This window comes from Callospermophilus lateralis, chromosome 2 (assembly GCF_048772815.1).
Source record: "Callospermophilus lateralis isolate mCalLat2 chromosome 2, mCalLat2.hap1, whole genome shotgun sequence".
NCBI lineage: Eukaryota > Metazoa > Chordata > Mammalia > Rodentia > Sciuridae > Callospermophilus > Callospermophilus lateralis.
In genome coordinates, this window is record NC_135306.1 from 192,273,912 (window position 1) to 192,301,498 (window position 27,587).

Genomic DNA, 27,587 nt, shown 5'->3' on the forward strand with positions numbered 1-27,587 from the left:
TTATTTCACCAAGTAATTTGAAGTCAGTGGCAAAGCTAGGATTGGAACTCAGTCACTCTAACTCTAAAATCCATACACTGTACTGCCTCTGGAGGTAATAGGATCAAGGTGTAAAAACCTCTGGTCTGGAGCCAGGCACCCAGTTGGTGAGACTATTCCAAGGTTTAGAAGAAGAGAGTTTAATAGCTCTGGCCACCCACACAAAGAGAAGCACCAATTTGTGGAGAGTGCTGTGATTTTTTGATCTTATACCAAAACTTTCTTACGTTTTTGCCTTTGAACTTTGAGGACCTGCTGGCTGAGCTTTCCTAATTGTGGGGGATTCCTTTAGAGAAGGCGTCTGTTAGCACACACCACATACCTTCTCGGCACCTGCCAGGACTCCTAGGGCTGCAGGTGGGCGGGGATGAGAGGCCTGCACGGTGCAGCACAGGTGAACACTCCACCCCCCTCGCCGCCTGTGGCCGCCAGCCCAGCTCCCTCCGCTGCTGGAGCTTCAATCTTTCCTGTTGACGGTAATTAGAACCTTTCAGCCTCAATTTCTTACGTGAAAAATCCCAATTCACTTGGATTGTCTCCTTGATCCAGTTCACCTGGAGCTATTTAGTTTCTGCAGCTTGTTTGGAGGGGAAAACAAGCTCCTAAGCCTTCACACATTAGGGTTGATAAGATCAAGGTGCTCAGAGTGGTGGGGGTAAGCTGCCTGGATTTGAATTCCAGTTACACTTCACAAGCGTGCACAATCTGAGTTTGTGTCTGTGAAGTGGGAATAAAAACAGTGAAGATTCAATGGGGTAACACACATAAAGCCTGAGGAGCACATACAATGGCTCAGACACTATTCTAAGTACTTCACCTTAATGCAACAGTTCTGTGATGTGTCTGTAAGGTCACTTAATTATGGGAAAGCGAGGCAATGGAATTAATTCATCAAGTAATTTGAAGTCAATGGCAAAGCTAGGATTGGAACTCAGGCACTCTTAACTCTAAAATCCATGCCACTGTGGTGTGCATGCACAAGCCCCTGGGTTCAATCCCCAGTAACAAAGTTAGCGGGTAGTATTTTCATTATTAAGCCCCTCTAGCTATCAGCCCCCTTCCTTTCTTACCAACTTGGGATCTTGCTCTTTCTGGAAAGATAGTCCCCTTCTTGTCCCCCACACTCTAGGCCTTCCCCTAACTAGGTTATTTCATCCTCTAAGCTTCCAAGTCCTTATCTGTGAAATGGGACTTGGGATAATGAGGTCTGCTTCATAAGGTTGCCACAAAGGTTAAGTGCACTCTTTCAAGTGCTGAGCACTGTGCTCAAAGACTGTTCACTCTCACTACTGTTGTTCCTGCAGCACAAAAGGCTGCCAGGAAGGGCCTTTGAAATCTTAGAGCACTAAGAGCCAAAGAGCCCATCATACACAGCAGCATTTGAAGTTAACACATGCCTGAGTGGGAGCCTCTGAGCTGGGATACTGCTGGCTTGCTCCTGGCTGAAATTCTGTACCTGGAATGCAGGAGACGCATGGGGATGCTAGGTGACTGGGTAGAGCAGAAGAGCGTTCAGAAATGAGTTTGTTCAGGCAGCCTGGCAGATAATTTTCAAGGCAAAACACAGGTAGGTGTTTGGGCATTCCCCCGCCTCCCCGCCCCCAGCAAGAAATACCTCCCTGCTCTCCTTTCCTCTACTGTCTTTACCCTCGGGATTTAAAAACAAAAACAAAATAACTCCCATTATTTGGTGGTACTAAATTCTACACATTCTGCTAAGTACTTTGTAGACAGTTTACTTCATTTCAGTCTTGAAAAGCAGGTATTATCATTCCCATTTTACAGATGAGAAGCTGAGATGGAGAGAGATTAAGCAGTTTGCCCAAGGTTACATACCTGGTAAATTGTAGAGCCTAGTTTGGAGCCTCACCTATGGGGCAGAAAGGGGACTGCACCTATATGCTCATTAGTGTTTCAGTTTTAGAATTAATCTCACTACAGTCCCCACAGATGCAGGAGTGGCTCCTGTTCACCACCAGAATGGCTTTTCCTTGGAGTCATCTGGTCTTGACATTATCTGGCCACTTCTTAAATAGAATCAGAACTGCGCTCGCTCGTGTGCCCCACTCTCCTCATTCACTCTCTCTTAAAAGTTGTTTGCTTACTTGCATTTTCATGAATCTCTTTATATGACCACTATCCTCACTTAATAATTGAGAGAGTCAAGTTCCAGAAGTGTTGGGCAGGGTGTCCTCTGTTTTCAGATTTTCAAGAGCTCTGTGTTGCTTTAGTGTTAGGGTTGGAATCTGGAGTATCCCCCAAAGACTCACGTGTTGAAAGTGTGGTCCCCAATGCAGCAATGTTTAGAGGTGAGGCTTTGGAGAAGTGATTGGTTCATGAAGTCTCTGACCTCATCAGTGAATTAATCCCTTGATGAATTTATAATCTGAATTGACTTTTGGAATATTGAGGAATCTATAGGAGGTAGAGTCTAGTGGAAGGAGTGGGCCCTTGGGACTATATCTTGTCTTTGGCCCCTCCCTCTGCCTCTGCTTTGTGGCTGCCATGGACTGAGCAGTTTTCCTGTCACACTGTGCCATAGAGTCAGCTGACCATGGGCTGAAACCTCTGAAATCAAGAGCCAAAATAAATCTTTTCTCCTCTAAGTTGATTTTCTCAGGTATTTGTCACAGTGACAAAAATCTGACAAGCACAATTAGATATGAAATGATTTTTATAAATTATTTTGCCCTTTGGAAGTGAATATTTGAAGTGTTTTAATTAGAAACCAGCCAGACACAGTGGGGCACACCTGTAATCCAGCAACTTGGGAGGCTGAGGCAAGAGGATAAAAAGTTTGAGGGAAATCTCAGTATTTTAGCAAGATCCTGTCTCAGAAAAATAAAAAATAAAAAGAGCTGGAGGTGTAACTCAGTAGTAAAGCACCATTGGGTACCATCCCCAGCACCCAAATAGACACTAGTATTGCTGTATGTATAAACATGACTGTAAGACTAATGTGATTCTGCAACCTGTACACTCAGAATAATGAGAAATTATACCCCATTTGATTCAAATGTATGATATGTCAAGATCATTGTACTGTCATGTGTAACTAATTAAAACAAATTTTAAAAAAGGAAAAAAAATTAAAACTAGAGAAAAAAAATCAAGAACCTAAAGAGGGCCTAGACTCTAAAAACTAGGAGGCTGAGATTGATTCCAAGCACTTTTTTATATTAGATAGGGGGATTCCTTTCTCTCTCTTTCTCTCACTCATTCGTGCATCCTCTCATTTTCTTTCACCCTGTTTATCATCCCAAGATTATTTTCCAAGTAATTTGGGGGATAAATGTTAATTCCTGTGAAACACTTTGACCCTGCTCTCAAAAATGGTCTCAGATATATTTGCCAAAGTTTATCCTACAAAATCACTGGTGAGTCGAAGATTTAACTTTCTTTTATTTATTCCCTGACAGAAAGCACTTCCCTCTCCATACAAAGTCCTGGTGAGAATAAAGGGAAATTCATTAGGTTCAATGACTTTTCTCCCTTACCTCACCTCTCCTGTTCCTCACTCCAAATCCTTGAGACTATGGCTATTACTCCCTCCCTGAAGAACAAGACCTCCTGCTAGGCTGTGCCCGAGGTCAGGCAAACAAGGAGAGGAAAGTGCCCCCTCCACTGTGGCCAGCTGAAGGCCACAAAAGCCATCTTGATCCTTTGACCTATATTGATGCTGAGTGTGTTCCTTTGGTGTCCCTGACTTTGGCAGTGTGGTTAGTTTAACTCTCTGCCCCCACCTTGAATTGAGCTTTGATGAAAAAGTAGTAGGAACCCAGGCCTCTCCCTGGAGATTTGGGGTTTTTGTCTTGGAAAAGCATCAACCAAACTAGCAGGGGCAGGAGATCTGGATTCCTGTGGCTTGGGCTAACTTAGGTCCAAAGAAACCAAGTGCCTGTGATCATCATCTTCATTCCCCAAATGTAGCCATGCCCTCTGGATTCCCTTCTCACTCATCCTCCCCCAGGGAGGATGGCTTTAGGGTGGATTGCTCTTCTTTGACCATTAGCATGTCCTTCCATATTTGAAAGGCTTTGGTACATGAGACTACTTGCAGATTGCTGTTGCCTGGCTGACCCAAAATCTTTTGGCTTTAGTACATGCAATACCAGAACAACTATAAAGCACCAGCCTATTTTCTCTCCCTTGAGATCCTATAAACCTCTCTGAAATTTGCCTCTTTGGCAAATCTGGACCACAGAGCCTCCTGGCTCCTCTCTCCCCAGCACTGCTTCTGTATATCAGGAATCTTTTGGTTGTCCTAATTGTATTTCTTGGACCTTTGTCTTGGCTTCCTATAATAGGATGACCAGATTTGTGTGCAGAAATCCAAAAGAAGCCAGCCTCCTGTGATCCCAGATGACAGAGTAATAAGGTCTGTGGGTTTCTGTGTGATACTCTTCTCCATATATGCAAGACTGTTTGCCTCGGTCATGCCTCCAGATATTTTGCGGGTGATCTTTGGGCATGCAGTGGTGAATATTACCGTGCCAGAGAATTTCAACAGATTTAACCAATGACGAATGACTCATTCATCCAAATCTTTATACATGAGGAAAACCAAACTAGGAAGGCTGAAGAAGTTCCCTATCTTGTTTCTTCTCTTCACCTGACCATTCCTCAAATCAGTAAAAGCTCCTTTGGTCAAAGTGGTTGTAACTGGGTGCCTCCACCCAGGACAAGCTTTGTAGAAATACTAATCTTAAAGTTTCATCCCAGAGGTTAATGGCTACACACTGTAACACTGACACCCCTTAAAAGAACAGCTCTACCAAGACTGGATCTGTAACCAGGAAATGACCAAGAGAAGGCAGTGACTTGAAATACAGAGACCTAATGTACTTCTCTCTATTTCCATTCCAGATTTGCTGACGATGAAAGAATATCACTGTCTGCTGCAGTTACTATGCCCGGATTTCCCACTGGAGCTCACTCAGAAAGCAGCCAGGTATGTCTCAGGGGCTCTTGCAGCCCGCTGAGCCTTCCAGACGAGGGCTTTTTAGAGAAACCTGAACCATGTATGAGTGAAAAAAGTCATTAGGGGAAAAATTGGCATTTGGAGAGTGGTCTATTTGGGGTTTGCCCCAAAACAATACTTTCTGCGTTTCTTAAGGGAAGCCAAATGATCCTTTGTGGTTTCTGTGGGGAGCCTCAGGGTCTGAAGATACAGTTGGAGGATGGTGAAATGAAGAAGAAAAAAAAATCCAAACACAAAACACATGTGCGCACGCGTGTGCACACACACACACACATACACACACAAGAGGATATTCTGAGAAAAGAGGGGGCAAGAGTTGGCAGTGACTCATGATGAAGAATGTTGGGGACTAGAAAGGCATGAAGGTGATAAAACTCCAATTGAGGGGAGGACAAATTGAGGGAAGGGTATTATGTGTGCCAGAAGAAGGCTTTCAAGATTAGTCCAAAAGTAGGACTTGGCAGACATAGTTAAGAGCCCTCATTTCTATGTTCAGTTTTACTATCATTCACATGTTTTAACCAAATGAAGTAGTTGAACTATGCCTCAGTTAATGTGTACATATTTAACATTAACTAGGGATGCAAATGGAGATATAGTTTTAAAAAAATAAAAGAAAGAAATCTTGTTTCTGAAAGATGCCCAGCTTCCCTAAATCATATTGAAGGCATTTACCTCATTGTTCCATTTAAATTTGTTTACCTAACTATCTCACTTAATCCTTATAAAAACTGTTACATCGTACTTTACTGAAGAGGAAAATAAGGCTCAAACAGATAAATAACATTGACTAGATTTATTGAAAGCTTGTAAGCAGCAGACGCATGAGTTGGACCCAAGTCTCCCTGAATCCAGAGGCTTTGCTTAGTCCCCACACTCCTGCCTCTGTGTCGTGACATCATTTCTGCTTTGTCTGGGCCTCTTAAGACCAAAGGTGCATCAGTTGTACTGCACCAAGAATCACCTCACTCCTTCCGAATTGAGCCAGCCAACCCCTCTGCTGACTTGGATGATGGGAAGTCCATTGCTACCAGCAGGAGACACCAGCCTCCCACTGGGGCAGGATGTCCACTGTTCACATTAACTAATTTCCTGGTCATGTGAGAAACCTGTTTAGTGATCACATATCCAAAATTTTATAGTTTTTTTTTCTTCCCTCTTTATTGTTCAGTGCATACTTATCCCAGTGGCAGCTAGCCACGGGTAAAAGTTCTAGATCATGTTTTATCATTTTTATTTACCTGTATCCAAAGGAAAGGAGATTTGGATGTTTTTTTCTTAGCTGAAGAGGAGGAAGGAAGGAAGGAAGGGAGGGAGGGAGGGAAGGAGGGAGGGAGGAAGGAGAGAGAAAGAAAAGAAAAGGAGGGAGGGATTATCTCTTCTAATTTAAAAGCAAGCAGGTGGAGTTAGCTTCAGGTTTCCATGATGCTCCCTTTGGGTTCAGATCATGTAAAGAAAGATTCAGAATGGGGGCGGGGGTGAATTCAGCATTCTTAAAGACTAGACTAATGGATAAAAGCATGAGCAAGGTGTGGCGGCACATTTCTATAGTCCCAGCAACTCAGGAGAGGCTGAGGCTGGAGGATGGTGAATTCAGGGTCAGTATGGGCAACTTCATAAGACCCTGTCTCAATCCATTTATCATTCAATTAAAAAAAAAAAAAAGGACAACTCTATGTAGAGAATTTCTAAATAAAGAAAAGAACCACACATGTGCATGTGTGTGCTCCAGGAGAGCAGGCAGGATCTAAACCAGTACTGCTCACTGCTGAGATCCTGTCACTTAGCATAGTACCTCAATGCATGCTAGAAGGTGTCTGCTGAATAAGTGAATGTGTGAAAAATGTGTGAATGAATATTCTGTGTCTTTTTTTTTTTTTCCAGTGCTGAGGATTGAACCCAGGGTCTCACACACATGCTAGACAAGTGGTCTACTGCTTACACACACACACACCCTTGTCTGAAATTTTACATGGTTCTAAGTAACTTTAAGAACAAGAGCCAGCAACTGTATTTTATATTCAGTTATTCACTTGCTTATTTATCAAATATTTCTTTTTTTAACAATCTCTTTTTGGGGGGGATACTATTTACATACCATCCACTTGAAGTATAAAATTCAGTGACTTTTAGTTTATTTTTAGAGTTGTACATCCATTAACACAATCAATTTTAGAATATTTTATTACTATAAAAAGAAATCCTAGCCAGGTACAAGGTACACAACTATAAAACTCCAGTTACTCAGGAGACTGAGACAAAAGGATGGCAAGTCTGAGGCCAGCCTGGAAAACTTACCAAGATCTTGTTTCAAAACAAAACAAAACAAAAAGCTGGGGCTGTAGTTCAGGCTGTGATGCCCTGTGTTCACCCCTCAATCCTGCAAAGGAAGGGAGGGAGAGAAGGAGGGATGGGGAAAAGAAGAGAGGAGAAAAGAAGGCAATGTAACCCTTAGCCATTTTTCTCCAACCCCCTGTCCTCCCCAGCGATAGGCAACCACTAATGTACTTTCTCTATATATAGATTCATCTATCCCATGCATTTGAAGTAAATAGGATTATAGTATGTGGTCCTTTGCTAGTGGCTTCTTTCACTTGGCATGAAGTTTTCAAAACTCATCCATATTGTAGCATGTGTCAGTACTTCATTTCATCAAATATTTCTGGAGTGCCAATTTTGTGCAAGGAACTACTGTGTACACTGTGGATACAGTCACCAGTAAGACATCATTCCTGCCATTCGTGGAGCAACATTTAATTTAGAAGGGAATCCCTTGGGTACCAGTCACTGGCTACCACCTCTTTTGATACATCACCTTGGTTTCTGTCACTTCAGAATATCCACTCTTTCTCTTATTGGAAAGGTAAAAGTGAAGTTATGAGAGTGAGTCTTCTATTTGATTCTTAACCCCACCAGCTTGGGCTACGCATTTGACGCACACATCTCTCCAGGCATTTGCAAACCATCTGACATAGGAAAGTAGTGCAAGACTAGGGTATAAATGATAGAGTCTTCTAAAAACCCACAAATTCTTAATAAGTTTGAATATTACTTGGCATCCTCATTGATACAAAGGGGTTTCTAGCATGCTGCTCCTTTATTTGTGGTGGGAAGCTTATCTGCTGACTTAAAACAACAACAACAACAACAACAAAACACTTTTTGGTTTGAAGAGGAAGCATTATAGCCAGCTCTGTCAATAGTAGTGTGACGGGATTATGGGAATGCAAGTAGAAATGGCAGAAGGGCCTCAGAAAATCTGCAGGGGACTGGCTGCAAACTTAGAGATGAATTGGGAATCAGGGATCTTTGTTTTCTCCCTGGGTGTGAATATCAGTATTATCTGTTCACCCCGACCTCCTCAATGTCTCTCTTTCCCTACTCCACTCTGATATCCCAGAAAATTCCATCTGATTGTTTAAGTTATTCTCATTGTGTCCCAAAGGTCAAGATCCAACTTCCCCACACACATGCCCAGGCATCTAACCAGAATCACAAATTGGGGTGGTTAGTCCTGCAAAGCAGTTATTGTTGCTAGAAGAGGAAGTGCCCTCACCCATCCCACTGCCAGGCTTATTTAATCAGAGCCCTGAGGTCTGGGGACAGACTGCAGAAGGAGGCTCCAGTCTGATGATGTGTAAGTAAAAGAATGTAATCCACAGGCAGCTGTATACCAGAGCCTGTGCCGGGCATGGTGTCTCCACATGTGCCTGCTTTATGGGCTGGCTATCAGGGCAGCAGGTGTGAGCTGGAAATATAAAAGGAACAAACAGACTCCACAACGGCAGCCCCAGCCACAGATCCCCTTCACCTCATGTATTCCTGCAACAGTGGGACAGTTAAATAATTGTATCCCCAGATGATCACCACTGCATCTTCATCTCTCCAAGCTGGGAAGCTTTCCTGATGGTTAAGAAAAAGTAATTTAGTTGGGCCTCAGTGTCTTCATTTGTAAAATGAGAATAATAATAGTTGTAATAATTGAAGGAAAATTATGTAATATGCTTAAAAGGGGTCCCTGGCACAAAATAAACTTACAATTAAATGTTAGAAGTAGTAGTATTAACCATGACCTATAGGAACACAGGCACCATGATGTTAGAAAGACCTAGTTGTACATTCCACCTGCCCCATCATTAGATGACTTTGAGGATATCTCTTAACTTCTCTGAGTACTGTTTCCATATTTGTAAAATGAGTATAATAGTAATAAAAATAACTATAGGGTATTGGTGAGATTTCAACAACAGAAATATGTCAATTGGTTAGCACATTGCAGACAGTCAATAAATAATAACCATTTGCTATCATAATAATGTTGGTACTATTGTTATTACCAGATTTTTAAAAATAATATTCCTGGGCTCCCAAAGGCAGTGCCTTCTGGACTTTTTTACTTCACAACACTCAGAAAATAAAATATAACAAAAACATTGGGTAAAAACAAGACTGGCTGTGGTTGGCCTGCAGGTTCTGGCCTTCTCCCCAGATGGGCTAAGGGGACCATCACACATACAAATTATTTGAGATCTAAGTGTCACAGGGTTGGGACATCTTCAAGGATAGAGATTGAAAGCAGTGGTTCTCAAACTGGAGCAGCATCAGAATCACCTGCAGAGCCTGCTAAACCACACATGGCAGCCCATCCCCGGAGCTGAGAGGCCTGGGGTGGGGCTCAAGAACTCATACTTCTAAAAAATTCCCAGATGATGCTGATGGTCTGGAAACCACACTTTGAGAACCACTGATTTAAAGTGTTGCCTGCCAGTCTCACTCTGGCATTTTAAAATTGGCTGGATTAAAATGAGTTACATTCCCTTCTCTTTTGTCATCTGAAACACGATTTAACTTCTCCCTCACCAAAGGCCAGCAGCCATGGTGAGTACTACATATTTAGTAGGAAAAGCTCTGTTAATCATGATTATGTTATAAATACACGTCTTGAGTCGAGTCTCATAACCATCTAGAGATTCTAGTTTTATGACTCTCCATTGCAGAGTCACTTTTTAGCTGGTCCCTGTGTTGCAAAGCTACAGTATTGTCTAACAGGGAAGGACTCACATGTTGGAACCAAATAGCCCTGGATTCAAATCCCAATTTTTTTACTTACTAGCTTGACTTCTCTAACTCTCAAATTCTTCATCTATAAAATGGAAATGATTGTAGCACCTACTAATGCGGTTGTTTTAAGGATTTAATGACACAATCCATTAAAATACCTGCCATGTAGCCCCTCCCATTACCTATTTTTAAAATTATAATGTTGCGAATGGGGAATGATGTTTCATTCCTATGTGGACTCCTTGTGCCATGCCCCAGCTTTAGATTTTTTGGTGTCTCTTTCTGCCTCTATCCATGGTATCCTTCCCTAACTGTCGGTGCCCGTCACTGTTGTACCACAGGGTCTTTCCCCAATACAGACGATCTTTTCCTTCCCCATTCTTACCAAATGGTTATTGAATTACTGTTACACACCATCATTGTGCTTTGTGGAGGGGCTATGACAGTGACCAGAAGAAATGTTGTCTCAGCCCTTGTGGAATTTACAAACTAGATAGAGCAGCTGACATTAAATAAATGCAGCGTTCAGTGCTGTAGGAACATAGACCCGGAGAACCAGCTTAACCTGGAGAATCATGGAGGGCTCTTCCATGAAGAAGAGATGTTGAATGTGGGACCTGAGGATTAACAGAGATGAACTTACTTGCCTATGAGATATCCAGACTTACTATGGGATCATAATAATTCAAAAAGTATGGTACTAGAGTAACAATAGACAAACAGGCATACTAGATAGGCCAGTATAGACCCACTTATTGATAAAAACTTGATGTAGAGCCAGGTAGGGTGGCACAAGACTATTATCCCAGCTACTTAGGAGGCTGAAGTAGGATGATTGCAAATTAAAGGCCTTCCTGGGCAACTTAGTGAGACCCTATTTCAAAATTTAAAAAATAAAAATTAAAAGGACTAGGGATTTAGCTCAATGATAAAGGGCCCCTGAGTTTAATCCCCACTACAATAATAATAATAACCACCACCACCTTTATACATAAAATGGTAGTACTGAAGAACAGTGGGAAAACAGATGATTCAAGAAGTGATGAAGGAGCAAATGGTTAGCCACATAAAAGAAAATTAAATTAGATCCCTACTTTGTTCCACACTCAGAAGTCAACTTCGCATAGATCACAGACCTATGAAATGTGAAATGCAAAGCTGTAATCCCCATAAAGAGAATAAAAGAAAATATTTTTATGGTTACCAGATAGCAAAAGAATTTTATTTTTTCATTATGAGGTACTGAACCCAGGAGTACTCTATCATTGAGCCACACCCCCAGCCCTTTTTATTTATTTTGAACCAAGATCTCACTAAACTGCTGAGGCTGGCCTTGAATTTACGATCCTCCTTCCTTGCTGGAATTATAGGCGTCCATCACTGTGCACTGTGGCTTTTTGTAGCTTATTTGGTTTAAGAAATCTTTTGCTATTTGAGCTGGGCATGATGGCACATGCCTGTAATACCAGTGACTCAGGAGGTTAAGACAGGAGGATCACAAATTCAAGGGCAGCTTTGACAATTTAGCAAAGCCCTAAGCAACTTAGCAAGACTATATCTCAAAATAAAATTTAGAAAGAAAAAAAAAATGGGACTGGGGGTGTGGCTCAAATGGTAGCACGCTCACCTGGCATGCGTGAGGAGGCACTGGGTTCAATCCTCAGCACCACATAAAAATAAAATAAAGACATTTTTTTAAATCTTAAAAAAAGAAAAAAGAAAACAATGGACTGGGGATGCAGCTCAGTTGTAAAGCACCATAGGTTCAATCCCTATTGCCCCCACCAAGAAAAGATACAAAAAGCCCACTCGGAAAGCATGACATAATTGACTGCAATCTTCTGAGTGAAGGTTGCATTCCTTCACTCAGTCATCAGTGCTCATGGAGAATGCCTGCCACTTGCCAGCACTCTTCCAGGTGCTGAGGAGGGAGCTGTGAACATGGTGTGGACACCCTAGAGAGAGGAGAAATGCCAGTAGGAGGCAGGAATTCTATAATGACAAGTCAAAACCCGGCCACAGGAGTGAAGATGTCAAACCCTAACCCCTGGGTGACCAGGGAATTAAGAATTTAAATGTTTTGTTCTACATGAAATACCATAAGGAAAGTTGAAAGACAAACCAAGACTATAGAAGGATATTTATCAAGTATGTTTCCAAGAATTTTGTTTTTGTTTTTGTGCAGGGCTGGGGATTGAACCCAGGTCCTCATGCTTGCCAGGCAAGCACTCTGCCACTGAGCTCCACCCTAAGCCCATCTTCTGGAATTTTTTAGTCTCAAGAGATTGGTCTCTTGAAATTTTTAGTCTGAAGAATTTTTCTTGTAAAGAATTCCTACAAGGGGCTGTGGCTGTGGCTCAGTGGTGGAGCATTCGCCTAGCACGTGTGAGGCCCTGGGTTCAATCCTCAGCATTACATAAAAATAAATAAAATAAAGGTATTGTGTCCAATGTCCAACTACAACTAAAAAAATAAATATTAAAAAAAAAAGGATTCCTACAAGCCAAGCCAGGCATGGTAGCACACACCTAATCAGCAACTCTAAGCAACTGCCTCAGGAGACAGGCAGGAGGATCACAGGTTCCAAGCCAGCCTCAGCAACTTAGCAAGGATGTAAGAAAACTACTGAGACCCTGTCTATCTCAATTTTTTTTTAAAGGGCTGGGGATGTTGCCCATGGTTAAAGCACCCTTAATTTCAATCCCTGGTACAAAAAAAAAAAACAAAACCCTACATGCCAACAAGAAAAAGATGAAGAACCCCACTAAAAAGATAGTGTAAAGACATCAACAGGCACAGAAGAACATTAATAAAAATTGGGGCATATTTTCATGCCCCAGTTCACTAGTATAAATAACTGCCAATTAAATTGAGATATATTTCACACCTATCAATTTGGCAGAAATTTTAAAGTCTGGTAAGCACCATGCACACCTGTGATCCCAGTGGCTGGGGAGGCTGAGACAGGAGGATCACTAGTTCAAAGCCAGTGTCAGCAACAACGAGGCGCTGGACAACTCAGTGAGACCCTGTCTCTAAATAAAATACAAAATAGAGCTAGGGATGTGGCTCAGTTGGTTGAGTGGTTGAGTGCCCCTGAGTTCAATCCCTGGTACCAAAAAAAAAAAAAAAAAGCTGATGACACAAGTATTGGTGAGGTTATAGAACTGTGGGAACTCTCAAAACTATGAATGGGAGCTGGGGTTGTGGCTCAGCGGTAGAGCGCTTGCCTAGCACCACATAAAAATAAACGAAATAAAACCATTGTGTCCAACTAAAAAATAAATATTTTTTTAAAAAACTATGAATGGGAGTGTAAATTAGTATGCTCACTTTGAGACAATTTGTACAAATCTAAAAAAGTTCAAGAGGTGTTTTTCCTTATACTGGGTATAAGGAAATGTGCAGCATTGTTTCTAATAGCTCCCACTGGAACAACTGTGTGTCTCTACAGAAAGAAAGGAGGTGTGGGGTCCTCACACTCACTCGTGGAATTCTATTCAGCAGTTAATCAATAGATTAACTCTCTCTCCCTCACTCTCCCTTTCCCTCTCTTTCTCCCTCTCCCTCTCCATCTCATCAACATTGATAAATCTTAAAATCTGAAGTTACAGAATAACACATAGAGTTTGAAAAACAAGCAAAGCAAAACTATATAATGTTTTAAGAATTTAGGCTGAGGTTGTGGCTCAGTGATAAGAGTGCCCACCTAGCATGCATAAGGCACTGGGTTCAATCCTCAACACCACATAAAAATAAAATAAATATATTGTATCCACCTAAAACTAAAAAATAAATATTAAAAAAAAGAATATATGGCTGAGTGCAGTGTCATATGCTTGTAATCCCAGTGGCTGTGGAGGCTGAGGCAGGAGGATTGCAAGTTCAAAGCCAGCCTCAGCAACTTAGTGAGGCCCCAAGCAACTCAGTGAGACCCTGTCTCTAAGTAAAATATTAAAAAGGGCTAGGGATGTGGCTCTTGGTAAAGTGCCCCTGGGTTCAATCCCTGGTACCACCAAAAAAAAAAAAAAAAAGAATATAGACATTTTGTATGAGTTACTATAGTATAAAAACAGGCAGAAAATGCTAAACCCCCAACCCATAAATCCTGCTGGTCCTGGAAAAGAATTGGGATGAGGAAGGGGTATGCAGGGGTTGAATGGCATCTTTAATATTTTACAAAACTTTTAAAAATTGAAGCAAGGATGGTAAAGTCTTAGGTTTAGTAGAACTGTCTACTGGCAATACAGGTGTTATGCTTTTCTCTATAATCGTCTGAGATTTTAAATACTTCACGTAAACCAAAAAGGATGGGTAGGATTGAGGTGGAGAGCATTGAGAGGAATAGCATTCTGGAGAAAGTGAGTATCATAATGGAAAAGCACCAGACTTTCACCAATGATGCCTTCAAGGAACTGGGAGGCCAGTAGGCCTGGATTTAGAGGCCTTCAGGGGCAGAAGGAGGAAGGGAGGGCCTTCCAGACCACACCTTGGTCTAGGTCTTTATCCTGCCAAGACCTGCCTAGCAATTGCCCAGCTATCAGTTTTCTTGGGAGGCTCCAGAAGAATGAGGCCTGTCTGCAGGGAAGATGCAGCATCGGGCCTTGAGCCTCCAGCCCTTCTTCAAAAACCGAGGGCAGGAGCAGGTATGGAGACCCCGGCAGGAAGATTTATCACCGCCTGAGATCTCAAAGCCCATTTTTTCTTACTAGGTGCAGCTCCAAGTGGTCTGGGACCTGTGGTCAGAATTTGAATTATAGCTTTCTTGCTTCTAGCTTATAATGTTAGTCAAATTTCTTTGCCCCGCTGGGCTATGCTTTCTAGCAAAGACAGTCACTGAGCTTTTCTCACAGGATTAATGAGATGAAAATGAACTTGAGAATATGTAGTGCCAGCAGAGTAAACCCCTAATGAATATTAACCATCATTGTCATCATGAACAGTGCCCACACCCTGTGGCAGGTTTCTTAGGCCTGAGAGGGCAGTTGGGGTTTGGTGTGCACTGGAGGCACAGGATAGAGTCAGGGGAGGGCAATGACCTGGACATCCTGTGCCATTTGAGCCTGAACTGGAGTGAGGCAGTTTGTGCAGCACCCACATGCTTCTGATGCAGTGAGGAAGAGGGGCAGCCCTCAGCAAGTGTCCTGAACCTTCATGGCAGCCTGTTCATCCCACCTGGGAAGGCAACCCCAGGTGGTCTCATCACTGCCCCTCTCATGGCCCTGACAGTAAAACAGATTGCAGAGATGCACCACCAGCTCCAAAATGGGGACACACTTCATCTACTCCCATGAAGGACACTAGTCTTTCTCCCAAAAGAAGTTCAGTCATGAATGGTGGCCTTCTTTCTGACCTGGCTGCTGACTGGTTTCCCCCCAAAGTGGACTTGAAACTAAATAGCTAGCTTCCACCTGAGACCTCTGCCTGGATAAGAGCTGGCAGCACTGACTTCCTCTGAGCTGTTTTTATTTGCTCTTTGGGGCTCTTTGTGCACGTTAAATCAGGTAAAATGTACTTCCTGATGGTAACTAACACTCACCTTGAGTGCCTGTTATACACTAGGCAAAAGGCATCATTGCACTGATAGTTCTTTAGAGTCCCATGGAATAGGCACTAGAATTATCTCTTCTTTACAGATGAGGAAACTGTGGCACAAAAAGAAAAGGTAATTTCCCAGGTGAGTGGTAGAACTAGGACTTGATCTCAGGTTCAGCTAACCTAAAACTTCAGAAAAAAAGGTGCAGCTCATGCCACTAGACCAGGGAAGCTGACCCTTAGGGGTGAAGAGGAAGTTGGCAAGTCAGTAGGTTCCGGATGGAAGCTATTGCTTCCTTGGCACCCACTTACCTCCCAGCCGGCCAGCAAATCCCAGCTGTTGGAAGTCAGCAAGGGAGGGAGAGAGTGGCCAGACCCCTTGGGACTAGCTCGGACCCTGCCAAGAGCTCTTTCTTCATTCCAGTTGCCTGCCCTGGACTCCACCCTATACATGGTTCTGCTTAGAGCCAGCCTGAACCCAAATGCCTTTATTACTCTCCCAGAGGCCCTCTCTTGAGCCCTGGGGCATGGCCTGCAAGGAGCCCTCCATGATCCAATAGATTTGTACAGACTCTTGTTGGCAGCAGCTCCCTGCTGGCGCCACTTCAAAGCAGGGGCGTCAGGCTCCTCCAGGTGTCAGAGGCAGCTGGCATGTTAGCAAAAGGCCTCTGGCAGGAAGGGTTATTGAGCCAACTGCCATCCACTGGAAAACAGCACATGTGGACGACCTGTCTCTGAGAAGATTCCTTCTTGAGCCCCCTGAGGGTGGTGGTGTGGGTAATGAGGAGTTTTGAGTTCAGCCTGAAAGAGCTGTCTGTGGAGATGGACAACCTTTGACCTGAGGTTGTCCCTGTTACAGAAGACAAAGATGCACCAGTAGCTTCCTGCCTGCATTTCCCCACAATTTGGCTGGGATTTCCAAGCAAGATGCAGATGCCCAGAACTTCCATGGGTCAGAGCATTCGTTTGGAGATGGATAGTGAAGTAAATGGTGTTTTTTAAAAGCACCTTTATGTAAGTCTTTCAGCATCTGCTGCAGTCACAGCCTCTGAACAGCCAACTTTCCCCCACCTGAACGAGCACTGGTGGTTCTGGTCCACTCTGCCGGGATTGGAGCAAACGATCTGGGATATATGAGCCTTTCAGCTTCTGCATGAACTTCTCCAGCAACAAGAAGCTCACTCTTCACAAAGCAGCCATAATCCTGAACCTGGGAAGCTTGAAAACGTCTTCTAGAGCCAAACTCAATATCCCTGTGATATCTTCCTCAGAGGGACCCTCCAAGAATTGGGTTAGTGGGCACAATGGTGCATATGCCTCTAATCCCAGCAACTCAGGAGGCTGAGGCAGGAGGCTAGCAAGTTCAAGACCAGCCTCCACAACTCAGTGAGACCCTTAGCCACGTAACAAGACCTTATCTAGAAACAAAAAAGGATTGTGGACGTAGCTCAGCAGTAGAACCCTCATGGGGTTTAATCCCCAGTACCAAAAAGAAAACAAAAAAAGAGTTGGGTCTCAGCCCTCACTTCCTCTGAGCCTTCTCTGCTAAGCCAAAGGATCTAAACACAGCCATTTGTCTGATGTCATAGTTTTTAAGACTCTGCACCACTCTGACCCCCTTTTCCATGACTCTAGTTTATCCTCCTAAATGGACTGTCCAGAACTGAATGTAGTGTCAGGGTGTCATCTAGCCAGGGGAAAATAAAAGGGTAGCAGTAGTGTAAACTTTCTTACTTGTTCATGAATTTAACAGATATTTACTGAGTGCTTGTTCTGTGCCAGGCAACATGCTGGACCCTGGAGTCAAGCAATGAGCAGGGAGACAGAGTTGTCACTTGGTGGAACTTACAGTCCCGGGGCAAAGGCAGGTAATGAGGAGTTTTGAGTTCAGCCTGAAAGAGCTGTCTGTGGAGAACTGCAGAAAGAAGCCGGCAGTAGGGAGGCCCGCCGTAGTCTGGCAGGTACTTTCTTCTCTCACTTCAGGCTGTGCAGGCAGGAGTAAGGTGGGGCAGGGGTGGAGCATTGTAGGAAAGGAAAAATTAAGCATAACTGCCTGGAACCCAGAGGTATCAACTGCAGAGTGCAGAGGAGACTCAAGGGTCAGATCTTGATGCCCAGCATTGGTTACAGGAGCAACGAGAAAACCAAGCACATGTTGCCCAGTGCCTTCCAGAAAAGTCAAGGAGTTGGAAGCGCTGCTGATGTGCCACAAATCTTACTATGCTGCACATGCTCATAGTGTTTCTTCCAAGAAGGGCAAAGTCATCCTAGAATGACTTTGGTTATAGTCCAACCTGTGACTGAAAGAGGAAGATGCCCGCGGCAATCTTCTTCAAAGCCTTAGTGACAGGACCTGTCTCGGGAGCATGCTGATGAATGGGGATTACAAAGGAAGGTGACATCTAGAATTAGTAGTAATGGCTGCACAATTTTTTGAAATACTAAAACTTTGAATAGCACTAAAATTATACATTTTCAAAGGGTGAATTTTATTTCATTTTAATTGCATCACAAATGAATTCCATCACAAATGAATAAATAAAAAGACAAATAATAAATGGACGTAAGGGGCTAGGGTTGTGGCTCAGTGGTAGAGCGCTTGCCTAGCATGCTTGAGGTGCTGAGTACGATCCTCAGTACCACATAAATGTAAAATAAAGATATTATGTCCAAAAAAAAAAAAAAAAAAGATATTATGTCCACTTAAGAAAAACTAAAAAATAAATATAAAAAAAGAAGTGGCGGTAATGGCTATAAACAGGAGCAACCGGGTTCCAGGTTAATGATAAACGAGAAGCATGTATCAATTTCAAAGGCTTCAGAGTCTCCCTCCTGTTTTCCTGAAGGGTTTGCTCTCAGCCTGATGCAGTTCTGAAATCATTAGCTTTGGGCTATTGGGGTGCTGGGTGTGGGGCAGGAAGGTCTCTGGCTTCTCTTCTCCTGAGGTGCTGGCGACTCTTCCTCCCTGAGCGCCCTGGGAGTGCTCCCTTTTCCTCTGTGCCTTTATTCCATTACCTTCTACCTCGCTGCCCTCTACTTCTCTCTCCCCATCCAGATGTCAGAACTGGGCTCAGTGTCCTCTATCTTCCTTTTGCCTGCCCTGGTTTTCCTTAGGTTATAAGAGGTGGGTAACTACTTGCTTGGCCTGTGTAATCCCACGAGCCACTGATGGAGGGAACAGAGTGCCCTCCTGTGGCCCTCAGCAGCATTGCTACCCTTTAGCCTGTATTTTTTTGGAGGTGGCTTTTTTCCTCCCCAAGAAGCACATAAGAAACAGTTAAAGCCCTAAGATCTGGATGAGAAAAAAAAAGAAGGAACATAAATTATCCACAGAAGCTAAGAGATAAAATTTTTAAGAGGTGGTGTGACTCATTGACAGTACCCAACTATGGAGTCGTGTAAACTCATCAGCCATGTAGAACTTTGGCAAACTGACTACTCTGCCACTTAGACTCTTCACCTGTAAATGGAGTTAATAACAAGAACAACCTGATAGGATATCTTGGATACAATTTAGTTAATGTAGCTAAATACCTTCTACAGTGCCTGCCTAAAGTAGGGCACTCAGTAAATAGTGCCTGTTTCTATTATCATACTTACAACTAAAGACTAGCTAGGAAACTTTTTCTCTCTTCAGGGAGATCTGAAGCTCAGTCCAGCTGACTTGCCTAACTCTAGCAGGGACACCACTCACACTGTGTTCGAAAAAACCGCTTCTCTGAGAGGCGAGCGATACTGGCTCTATGGAGCTGATCCAGTTGCCAGTTTGAGGGCCCTCTGACAGGGAAATAGAGAATTAGAAAAATACAGTCAAGCAGTTTTTTAAAAAGAAAACATAAAGCCAGAAGGGCACAGTCAGAAACAGATTGGGGGCCCAGCTCCACTCCAGTAGAGGAGTTTGGCACCCTGCCTGGCACACGGATGGAGCCCAGCAAGTGCTAATTTCCTTCTCTTCCTGTCCCCCATCAGATGTGACCCTGAGCAGAGTATGAACATGGCCTGGTCTGATCCCTTTACTAGTCAAATGGTTTTCTTCCTGTGAGGTGGGTGCTCAGTGGAGGGACTAGAGTCAGGGGAAAAACAAGAGGTGGTCAACTTATGAGAACAGACAGCAAGGGACAGTGCCCATGAGCACACGCTAAAGCAGGGAGAGGGGGAGCAGCCTCCACTGCACCCCAAGAAGGGATGTGTTGTCTGACCCTCTCAAGTGCAGCCCCCAATAGCTCTTTGCCCTCTCTTCTGCCATCTGTGTCCCAGGGTGGAGGTGCCTGTTGCTGTTCTGGCCGTTTGGTAGCTCATTAAATCTTAGTGCCACTTGCCAAGACCCCTTGAAACCTCTCGGCTGTTCTTTTTGCCTTTTCTGATCAGCTGTATTTATTCTGAACTAAATGGTCCTCACTGCAGAATGAAAGGACTTACTGCTTAAGTATATGAAAAGAAATCCTGGCTGCATTACAGCTGACCCTCTTCTTGTGGCCCACCCCCACCTTTCTGCCCAGGCTCCATCCGCTGGCTGGTGCCACTGAGACTGAACTGGGAACCCACTCTTGGTGCAGTACAGTCAGCTCAGTTTGGTGGCAGAGTCCAATTGATAGAGAAAAAGTCAGGTGACTGGGAGGAGCTTGCTTTAGGGAGCCCTCTCCCAAGTGGCCTATGGAGACCCCTGTGCATTCTCTCACGCTCACACACACTGTGTCTCACAGCTGTCTCTCTCTCCCTTCAGGATCGTGCTCATGGACGATGCCATGGACTGCTTGATGTCTTTTTCAGATTTCCTTTTTGCCTTCCAGATCCAGTTTTACTACTCAGGTGAGAGTGTTCCAGGTCCCATGTGGCTCCTGTCTAGGCCATGGCTCCCTTTCCCACCCTGTCGTTCTTTCCATCTGTGTGCCTGGCACACGTTTCCTTCCCCACTTCCTCTGGGGGTGTGCTGCACCGCGGGCGCTAACAGGATGTCTAATCCACACTGGTGATCACCAGATTCAGTCTGCAGAGCCTACTTCCTGAAGACATTGAAAACCACACTGCTTCCAGCCAGCAGCACAACAAATCTGTTTAAGTGATAACGACAATAACAACATTAATAGCATCCACTCCTTACTGAATGCTTATTATGTCTCAGGCATAGCCCTGAGAACTTTAATCTTCAACACCCTGATAGGTCCTTTAAGAGATAAGCTTACAGAGGTAAGTAGCCAAAGTCACACAGCTAATAAGTGGTGTAGCCCAGACTTGAACAGAGGCAGGCTGTAAATCCTGAGCTCTGAGCCGCTGCCTTGGCCCTTGGGCACATGTGTGGACACATATCCTACCACTCTCATAGCTTTAAATAAGCACACAGCGGTTCTATCTCACAAATCACTCTGCTACCCAACACACACCAGCCACGACCTTAAATCCCTTCTGGAATCAGGTGGCATAAAAATAGACGAATAATTACAAATGTATATACAAGCAACATCAAATGGAATGTGGGGTTTAGAAATTGCTGACTGTGTCCACAAACAAACTTGTTTAAAACAGGCTCTTCCAGTAAATAGAAGGCTGTCCTTGGAGCTTGGAGATGGCCGTCCTGCCAACTGGTGGCCCCAGCCAGCCCTGAACTCAGGCGCCACATTCTGTTTACTTGATGGCAGCCCAAGGGCTATTCAGGCAGGGGCTGAAGCCTGGGGTCTTGCCACCTGCTCCTAGCAGCACCAGGCAACTATTTCCAATTTCTCTAAAGCTCTTGGGTCCCAGAGAAGGAGCAGCCATGTTTGGGAAAACCATTTCCCCTCACTGCCTTCAGGGCCCTCCTCTCACAGCACTCCCAGAAGGACAGGGCAGCCCACTTGGGTCTCTAGCATCCTGACCCTGCAGAGCTACATGTGAGTGACAAGATGGGCTGCAAGTCACTGATTACTAACAATGACTCAACTATGAAAATCTGAAAACAATTTCAAGCATTTACTAGGTTAGCGACTTGGAGGCTTCTCGTTCTTCACTGGGATTCCAGCATGCTTTCTTAGAAGAGGCAGGTGGCCTCACAAGATAGGGCTTACCATTGTTTCAAAACAGTTCTTCTAATGTTTAATATGTGCCAGCCACAGTGCTAAATGCTGGAACAGGGAAGAAATAAGGCATGACTCCTGCCTTGAAACAAGGACTTTACATTCCAGCAAGGAGACAGATTAACCGAAGTAACTGCACTGAAAACTTGTCATTGGATAAGTGCTAGCAAAAAAGTATAGGGTGCTATGAAAGTACGCAGTGGGGATATTGCCTAGTCTGGGAACAACTGCCCATAGGGTAGGACCTCTGAGCTCTGGAGGGTGGCAATCAAACCCTGTGCTGGGACGCTCTGCTCTTGGGGCGCCATGCACTGCACATGGAGGCTGGGGTGAAGCTGACTGTCAGCAGAGAAGGGAGGACACAGTGAAAGGACCAAATATGTCCTCCCTGAAATGAACTGTGTCTTCCTACCCCCACGGCACCAGAATTCCTGGACAGCGTGGCTGCCATCTATCAGGACCTGCTGTCAGGCAAGAACCCCAATACCGTGATTGTGCCAACATCATTCAGTGGGCAGCACCGCCAGCGACCTGCCTTGGGCGAGGCTGGCATGCTGGAGGGAGTGGAGGCGTCGCTGTTCTACCAGTGCCTGGAAAACCTGTGTGACCGGCACAAGTACAGGTGGGAAGTGGGCCTGCAGACCCCACCTCAGCCTTGGGGACCACAGGCTGCTGGCCTGGGAACAGGTCTCTGATGGGATGTTCTGATTGGCCCAGGGCTTCTATGGCCCTTGATGGTCCTGATATAAACCATAACAGGGCCATTTGCCCTGAAACCAGGTTATAACTAAAAAGCCTTCCCCCTGGCCCACGTAGAAAGGATATTTTTCACTTGGGCAAGACTAACCATAGCTGACCAGCTTGCCAAGAGACAGACTGGCCTTGATTTCTTAAAAAGGAAAGAGCCTTCACTGTTCCTAACTTCTCCCCACAGAAAGGGGAGGTTAAACTGTCCTGTGTGGTGCAAAGTCCCAGGAGAGAAACAGCAGTCAGTTTTGGTCTCTTCCTAGAACTGGCTGTCACCAGTAGCAATTTCCTCCTCCCTGCCCTCCTTTACCCCTCTGTAAAAATCCCTGTGAACACACCAGCCCTTCCTTCCTTTCTCCTAAAGAACTGCCATGTTCCTCCTGGGCCTTAGGGGCCCCCCAACAGGTCTCTGGGTCTTGACTTTGATATCCTTCTAAGCCCAAAGGTATGGATGAAAAGATGGCACTCCATCTGTATTCTCCCTTCTAGCTGCCCACCCCCAGCACTTGTCAAAGAGGTCCTAAGCAACGTCCAGAGACTGACCTTCTATGGATTTCTTGTGGCCCTCTCGAAGCACCATGGAATCAACCAGGCCCTAGGTAAGCCAGTGCTAACTGCCAGCACCTTCCCCCACAGCTAGCCTCCGTGGGCAGCCATGGCCCCATGGGGATAGGCAGTATCTTAACCTGCTTTGACTTCGCAGAGCCAGCCTCTGGGTCCTAGGGAGCCGGAGTATGCTCCACGCAAGACCGCCTTCATAGGCCTCTCACACTGCGGTGCAAGGGACAGCCTTCCTGCCTCTAAGGGAGAACCTCTCCATGGCAAAGGCGTGCCCAGCCCCTCCCTGTAGACTCCCCAGTTCTGCTTGAGGGAGTAGACTGCGGGTTGGATGACACAGGGCTATTGACTCAGTGGCTCTGGAGATTTCATATCATAAATGTCTGAATCCCATTTAGAAACAGGGCAGAGGTGTGACTAGGAGGCCTGTTTTCCCAGTGGGGAGGAAAAAATCTGATTAATCTGAAAGGAGAAAAAAAAAAAAAAAGCAAGGGGAGGCTGCACTGGCCCAGCTTTCCTCCTGTCACTGCGTTGGTTTCCTCCACCCACCCCTGCCCTCAGCCACTGCTCCCCAGGGGAAGAGCCAGCAAGCTACCTTCCTGCTGGAGTTTTAAGGGTTCCTATTTGTGTCTCCTCAAGAAATCCTCCTCATGTGCTGGGATCCAGGTTCCAGAGTCTCAAAGAAGGAAGTTTCGCCAGTTGAAGGAGGAGGCTGGCGGGGGGGTGGCAAAAGTTGACATTCACTTAATGCCCATCACAGTGATCAAGGGGCTGTGTCCACAGCATATCCCCTGCCAGGGGCTCTCTGGGAGACACGTGGGTGCTAACCCCCATGCTAACTCTCCATGTGGCCACCTGGCAGTCTGGTTATTTTGAATCGGGGACCCTTCAATTGAGTGAGGTTGGTAGCCAAGGTCAGCAGCAGGACTAGGACTAGAAAGAAGGCAGTCATAAATTGAGAGAGGGGGCTGGGGATAGAACTCTGTTGGTAGAGTGCTTGCCTCACATGCACAAGGCCCTGGGTTCAATCCCCAGCACCACATTAAAAATAAATAAATTGAGAGAGAAGGGAGCAGAGCGGGTATTTGCTAGGTGTCCTTTCCACCCCTAGGTCACTGTCCATCTTCCCTTTCCACTAGTGGCAGCTGCTAAGAAGGAAAAGGAAAAGCTCATCAGTCACTGGATCCTGGTTGTGACCCATCACTGTTCCTAAGTTGAGTTAAAGACAAAACGAAGCATATAGTCTCTGCCCACGCCTGCGTCTCCAGGGTAGGAGCTAGAAAGCTAGAAATATCTTGGTTGAAGCCAGTAGTGGAGAGCCCCCACCACCACAGGGCACACCCAAAAATGAGAGGGTTCCATGGGACATAGTTTGAAAACCACTAACTTAGAGCAAAGGGAGCCAAGAGGCATCATCTGGAAAAGATTTGGAAAATTCAGAAACTGAATTAGTGCCAGATTGTATCTTTCTGGAGACAAGCTTTTTTTTTTTTCTTTGGTGATACTGGGGATTGAACCCAGGACCTTGTGCAGCATTCCAGGCAAGCACTCTACCAACTGAGTTATGCCCCCAGCTGCCAAGACCAGCATTCTTGACTAGGTTCTAAACTACCAATGAGGTCTTTTCCTTCAACAATTTGCTAGTGAGAATCTTCCTGCCTGCAAACTTCAGCTTCACCTTCGCACCTGAGTAAAGAACTCCTGGGAGCATCTAAAACTCTCTCCTCTCACCTTTCCCCAATATCAAAGAGTTAACCCCTCTTAGTTTGTAGCTAAGGAAACCAGCAGAGACTGGAGATGGGAGAGATCTCAGGATGGGATGGATCATCTCTTGGATAGAGTCAGCATTTTTTGCTGTCTCCGAAATGGGATACTTGGGGACATAAAATTGGGTGATTTCTGACCTTTGGAGTTAGCCTGGGTCATATACCTTTCAGTCCAGTATCTGGTCCTCAGGGAGTAAACCCCTAGCACCAGCTCACGAGCCTATTTAGAGATGTCTCCCTGGCTGTTGTGTCTGCTCCAAATAAGGGATGGAGGGCACAGGGGTTCATTAAATTTACCAAGTGGCACCCAGGACATCCTGCCCCATCACTGTCTGGGATTTCTGTAGCAGTCCCCAGGTCTTTTAGGTCAGTTCTCCCAGGGTCAGCAGAATAGGCACACATGAAGGTGAGGGACATGGAAGCATCTGCTGCCTGGCCAACAGACCTTCAATTTGTCTTGTTGTCCCTGCCCCCTATCATCTCCTAGGAGCTTTGCCTGACAAAGGGGACCTGATGCATGACCCAGCCATGGACGAGGAACTGGAACGACTGTAAGTGTCAAGTGGGAAGGTGCTGCCCTCTTGTGGGAGCCAAATCTGAGTCAGACATGGCTGTGCCCCATCACAGGTCACACAGCATGTGTCAGTAACATGCCACACTGGTCAAAGAAGGGCTTGGGGGCCAGCAGAGGCCTGAGCTATCCTGAGTCCTTGGGGGTTCATCCAAAAGCGAGCGAGCATGGAGGTCCTGGGCTCCGGACATGTGGCACCATGCTGCCCTCCGGACTTTTTCCCTTCTTCAGGTTAGTCCAGGTCCCAGGCCTGGTCAACTCTGCCACTCCAGAGGCCAGCTGCCTGCCTTCCCGGATCCCTCCCCGGGTTGGCTCCCCATGGAGACCTCTCCATCACTCCCGCAAAGTGGATGCAGAAAGCGATGGCTCCACTGAAGAGACAGACGAGTCCGAGACTTGAGCAATCTCTAGGGCCCCGCCTGTGCCCTGTACTTTCTCCCACTCCAGCCCATGGCACCTCCACTGAACTCCTCTCCACACCTTGCTGTGCTGCCCTCTCCTGATAAAAAGGCTGAGTAACAGCCCCAGCCAAAGGCCAGTTCAGTAATCAGCCAAGCCGAGCAGTGACCCTAGAAACAAAATAGCCCATTCTCCTTGGCCGTCAGCCCTTGGGGTTTCGTCAGACCTTAAACTATGGACTGCTCTGAGGCCTCCTCATCACTGGAAAGGGGACCTGGCCTTAGTCTTTTGTTGACTAGTCCTTCTAATTATTAAGAGCAGCAGTTTCTTTTCAGTCAGCCTCTGCTAGTGCCCTGATCGGGGTCATCTCCTCACAGCAGCTCCATTAAGGGGGAGACATGAATAGCTATGCAGGGCCATGAATGGTCAGGGTGACACCTAAGAGCAAGTACTAGGAGGACATACCACTGTGGCTTCTGCTGGAGGAATCAGACACCAGCCATGATTGGAAGAAGGGTGGGCAAGAAGATAATTTCGCTTTCAAAATCTGCTTTGGGTTTCCTGTATCTAATAGTTAAGTCTGAAATAAAGTCCCTTGTGTCCGATAAGCAGTGAGTCTAAAACCATTAGGCTGAAGGGAAAGGGGAAGTTTGGGTTTGAGTGCTTTACTGGCACGAGGGGCGGTGGGGCTGGTGGGCCCCTCATGCCTGGAGACCTGCTGAGGTTGCCAGGGGTCCATCTGCATGTGAGCAGCCAAAGGAGGGGTGCACGCAGCTGGAATGGCCTTCAGAAAAGCTCAGAGGGTTCAGGGACAGGTTCCCATAGCCTTCTAGACCTGGCTACAGAGGGCTGGCACTGCACAACCTTCTTGAAACACTGGACCTGCTCGGGGTTAGGGAGGCAGGGATGCAGCTGTGAAAACAGGCCTGAGGTGTACAAGCTCCCTAAGATGGGAGGAAGGTAAGGCAGGTGGTCTCTTAACTTTTTTGGGGTGGGGGCCCAAGGGGCCCAAGCAAAGCAGGCTGCCTCTTCTGAAACATGTGTCCCTACTACTAAGCACTTTCCTAGGCTCCTCATTACTCCTCTTGGATAATTGCAAGAAATGGCTCCTGAAGTCCTGCAATACTCAGGCCAGGCCTGGGAGGCCTGTTCTAAAACTATTCCAGCCCTTGAGTTTTCTCCAATCCCAGTGAGCATCAATCACAATGCAGCTACTTCCTAAGTCTCAGAGTGACTCTGGATGGGGATCCAGAAATCAGGATTTTTTTCTTCTTTTGAGGTGGGGGGAGCCACAGGGATTGAATCCAGGGATGCTTAACCACAGAAACATGTCCCCAGACCTTTTTATTTTTTTTTTTTTAATTTTGAGACAGGGTCTTGTTAAGTTGCTTAAGGCCTTTCTAAGTTGCTGAGGCTGACCTTGAATTTATGATTCCCCTTCCTTGGCCTCCTGAGCCACTAAGATTACAAGCATGTGCCACCATGCCCAATCAGAAATAAGGATTTTTTTTTTTTTTTTTTGGTACCAGGGATTGAACTTGGGGGCATTCGACCACTGAGCTATATCCCCAGCCCTATTTTGTATTTTATTGAGTTGCTTAACACCTCACTTGTACTGAGGCTGGCTTTGAACAAGCAATCCTCTTGCCTTAGTCTCCCAAGCCATTGGGATTACAGACATGCGCCACTGTGCCCCGTAGAAATCGGGAATTTTTATGAACACTTGAAAGGATTCCAAAAGTGGAACCTCAGAACCACACTTGAAGTCACTGGCTTTGAGCCCTATGGCTCTACCCATCCTAAGCCTCTACTACCTCCCAGACCAGTAGTTTCTGACTGTACTTGAGGATTCTAAAGGTCACAGAGATGTTTCAGGGGCC

At 45.4% G+C, this 27,587-nt stretch overlaps 1 protein-coding gene across 2 annotated transcripts in view; it reads left to right on the top strand.

Annotated features, from left to right (window-relative positions):
- Cstpp1 (centriolar satellite-associated tubulin polyglutamylase complex regulator 1) overlaps positions 1-26,308 on the top strand; it is a 180,153-nt gene extending 153,845 nt beyond the window's left edge. The window contains exons 4-9 of one of the 2 annotated variants that reach the window (XM_076847139.2): positions 4,906-4,990; positions 20,340-20,425; positions 22,093-22,288; positions 22,852-23,012; positions 25,225-25,288; positions 25,540-26,308. In XM_076847139.2, coding sequence (XP_076703254.2) covers positions 4,906-4,990; positions 20,340-20,425; positions 22,093-22,288; positions 22,852-23,012; positions 25,225-25,288; positions 25,540-25,708 — 761 coding nt within the window. In that variant the 3' untranslated portion in view covers positions 25,709-26,308. The remainder of the gene's footprint in view (positions 1-4,905; positions 4,991-20,339; positions 20,426-22,092; positions 22,289-22,851; positions 23,013-25,224; positions 25,289-25,539) is intronic. The other variant, XM_076847140.2, reaches the window with a different exon arrangement.
- Positions 26,309-27,587: the final 1,279 nt, after the last annotated feature.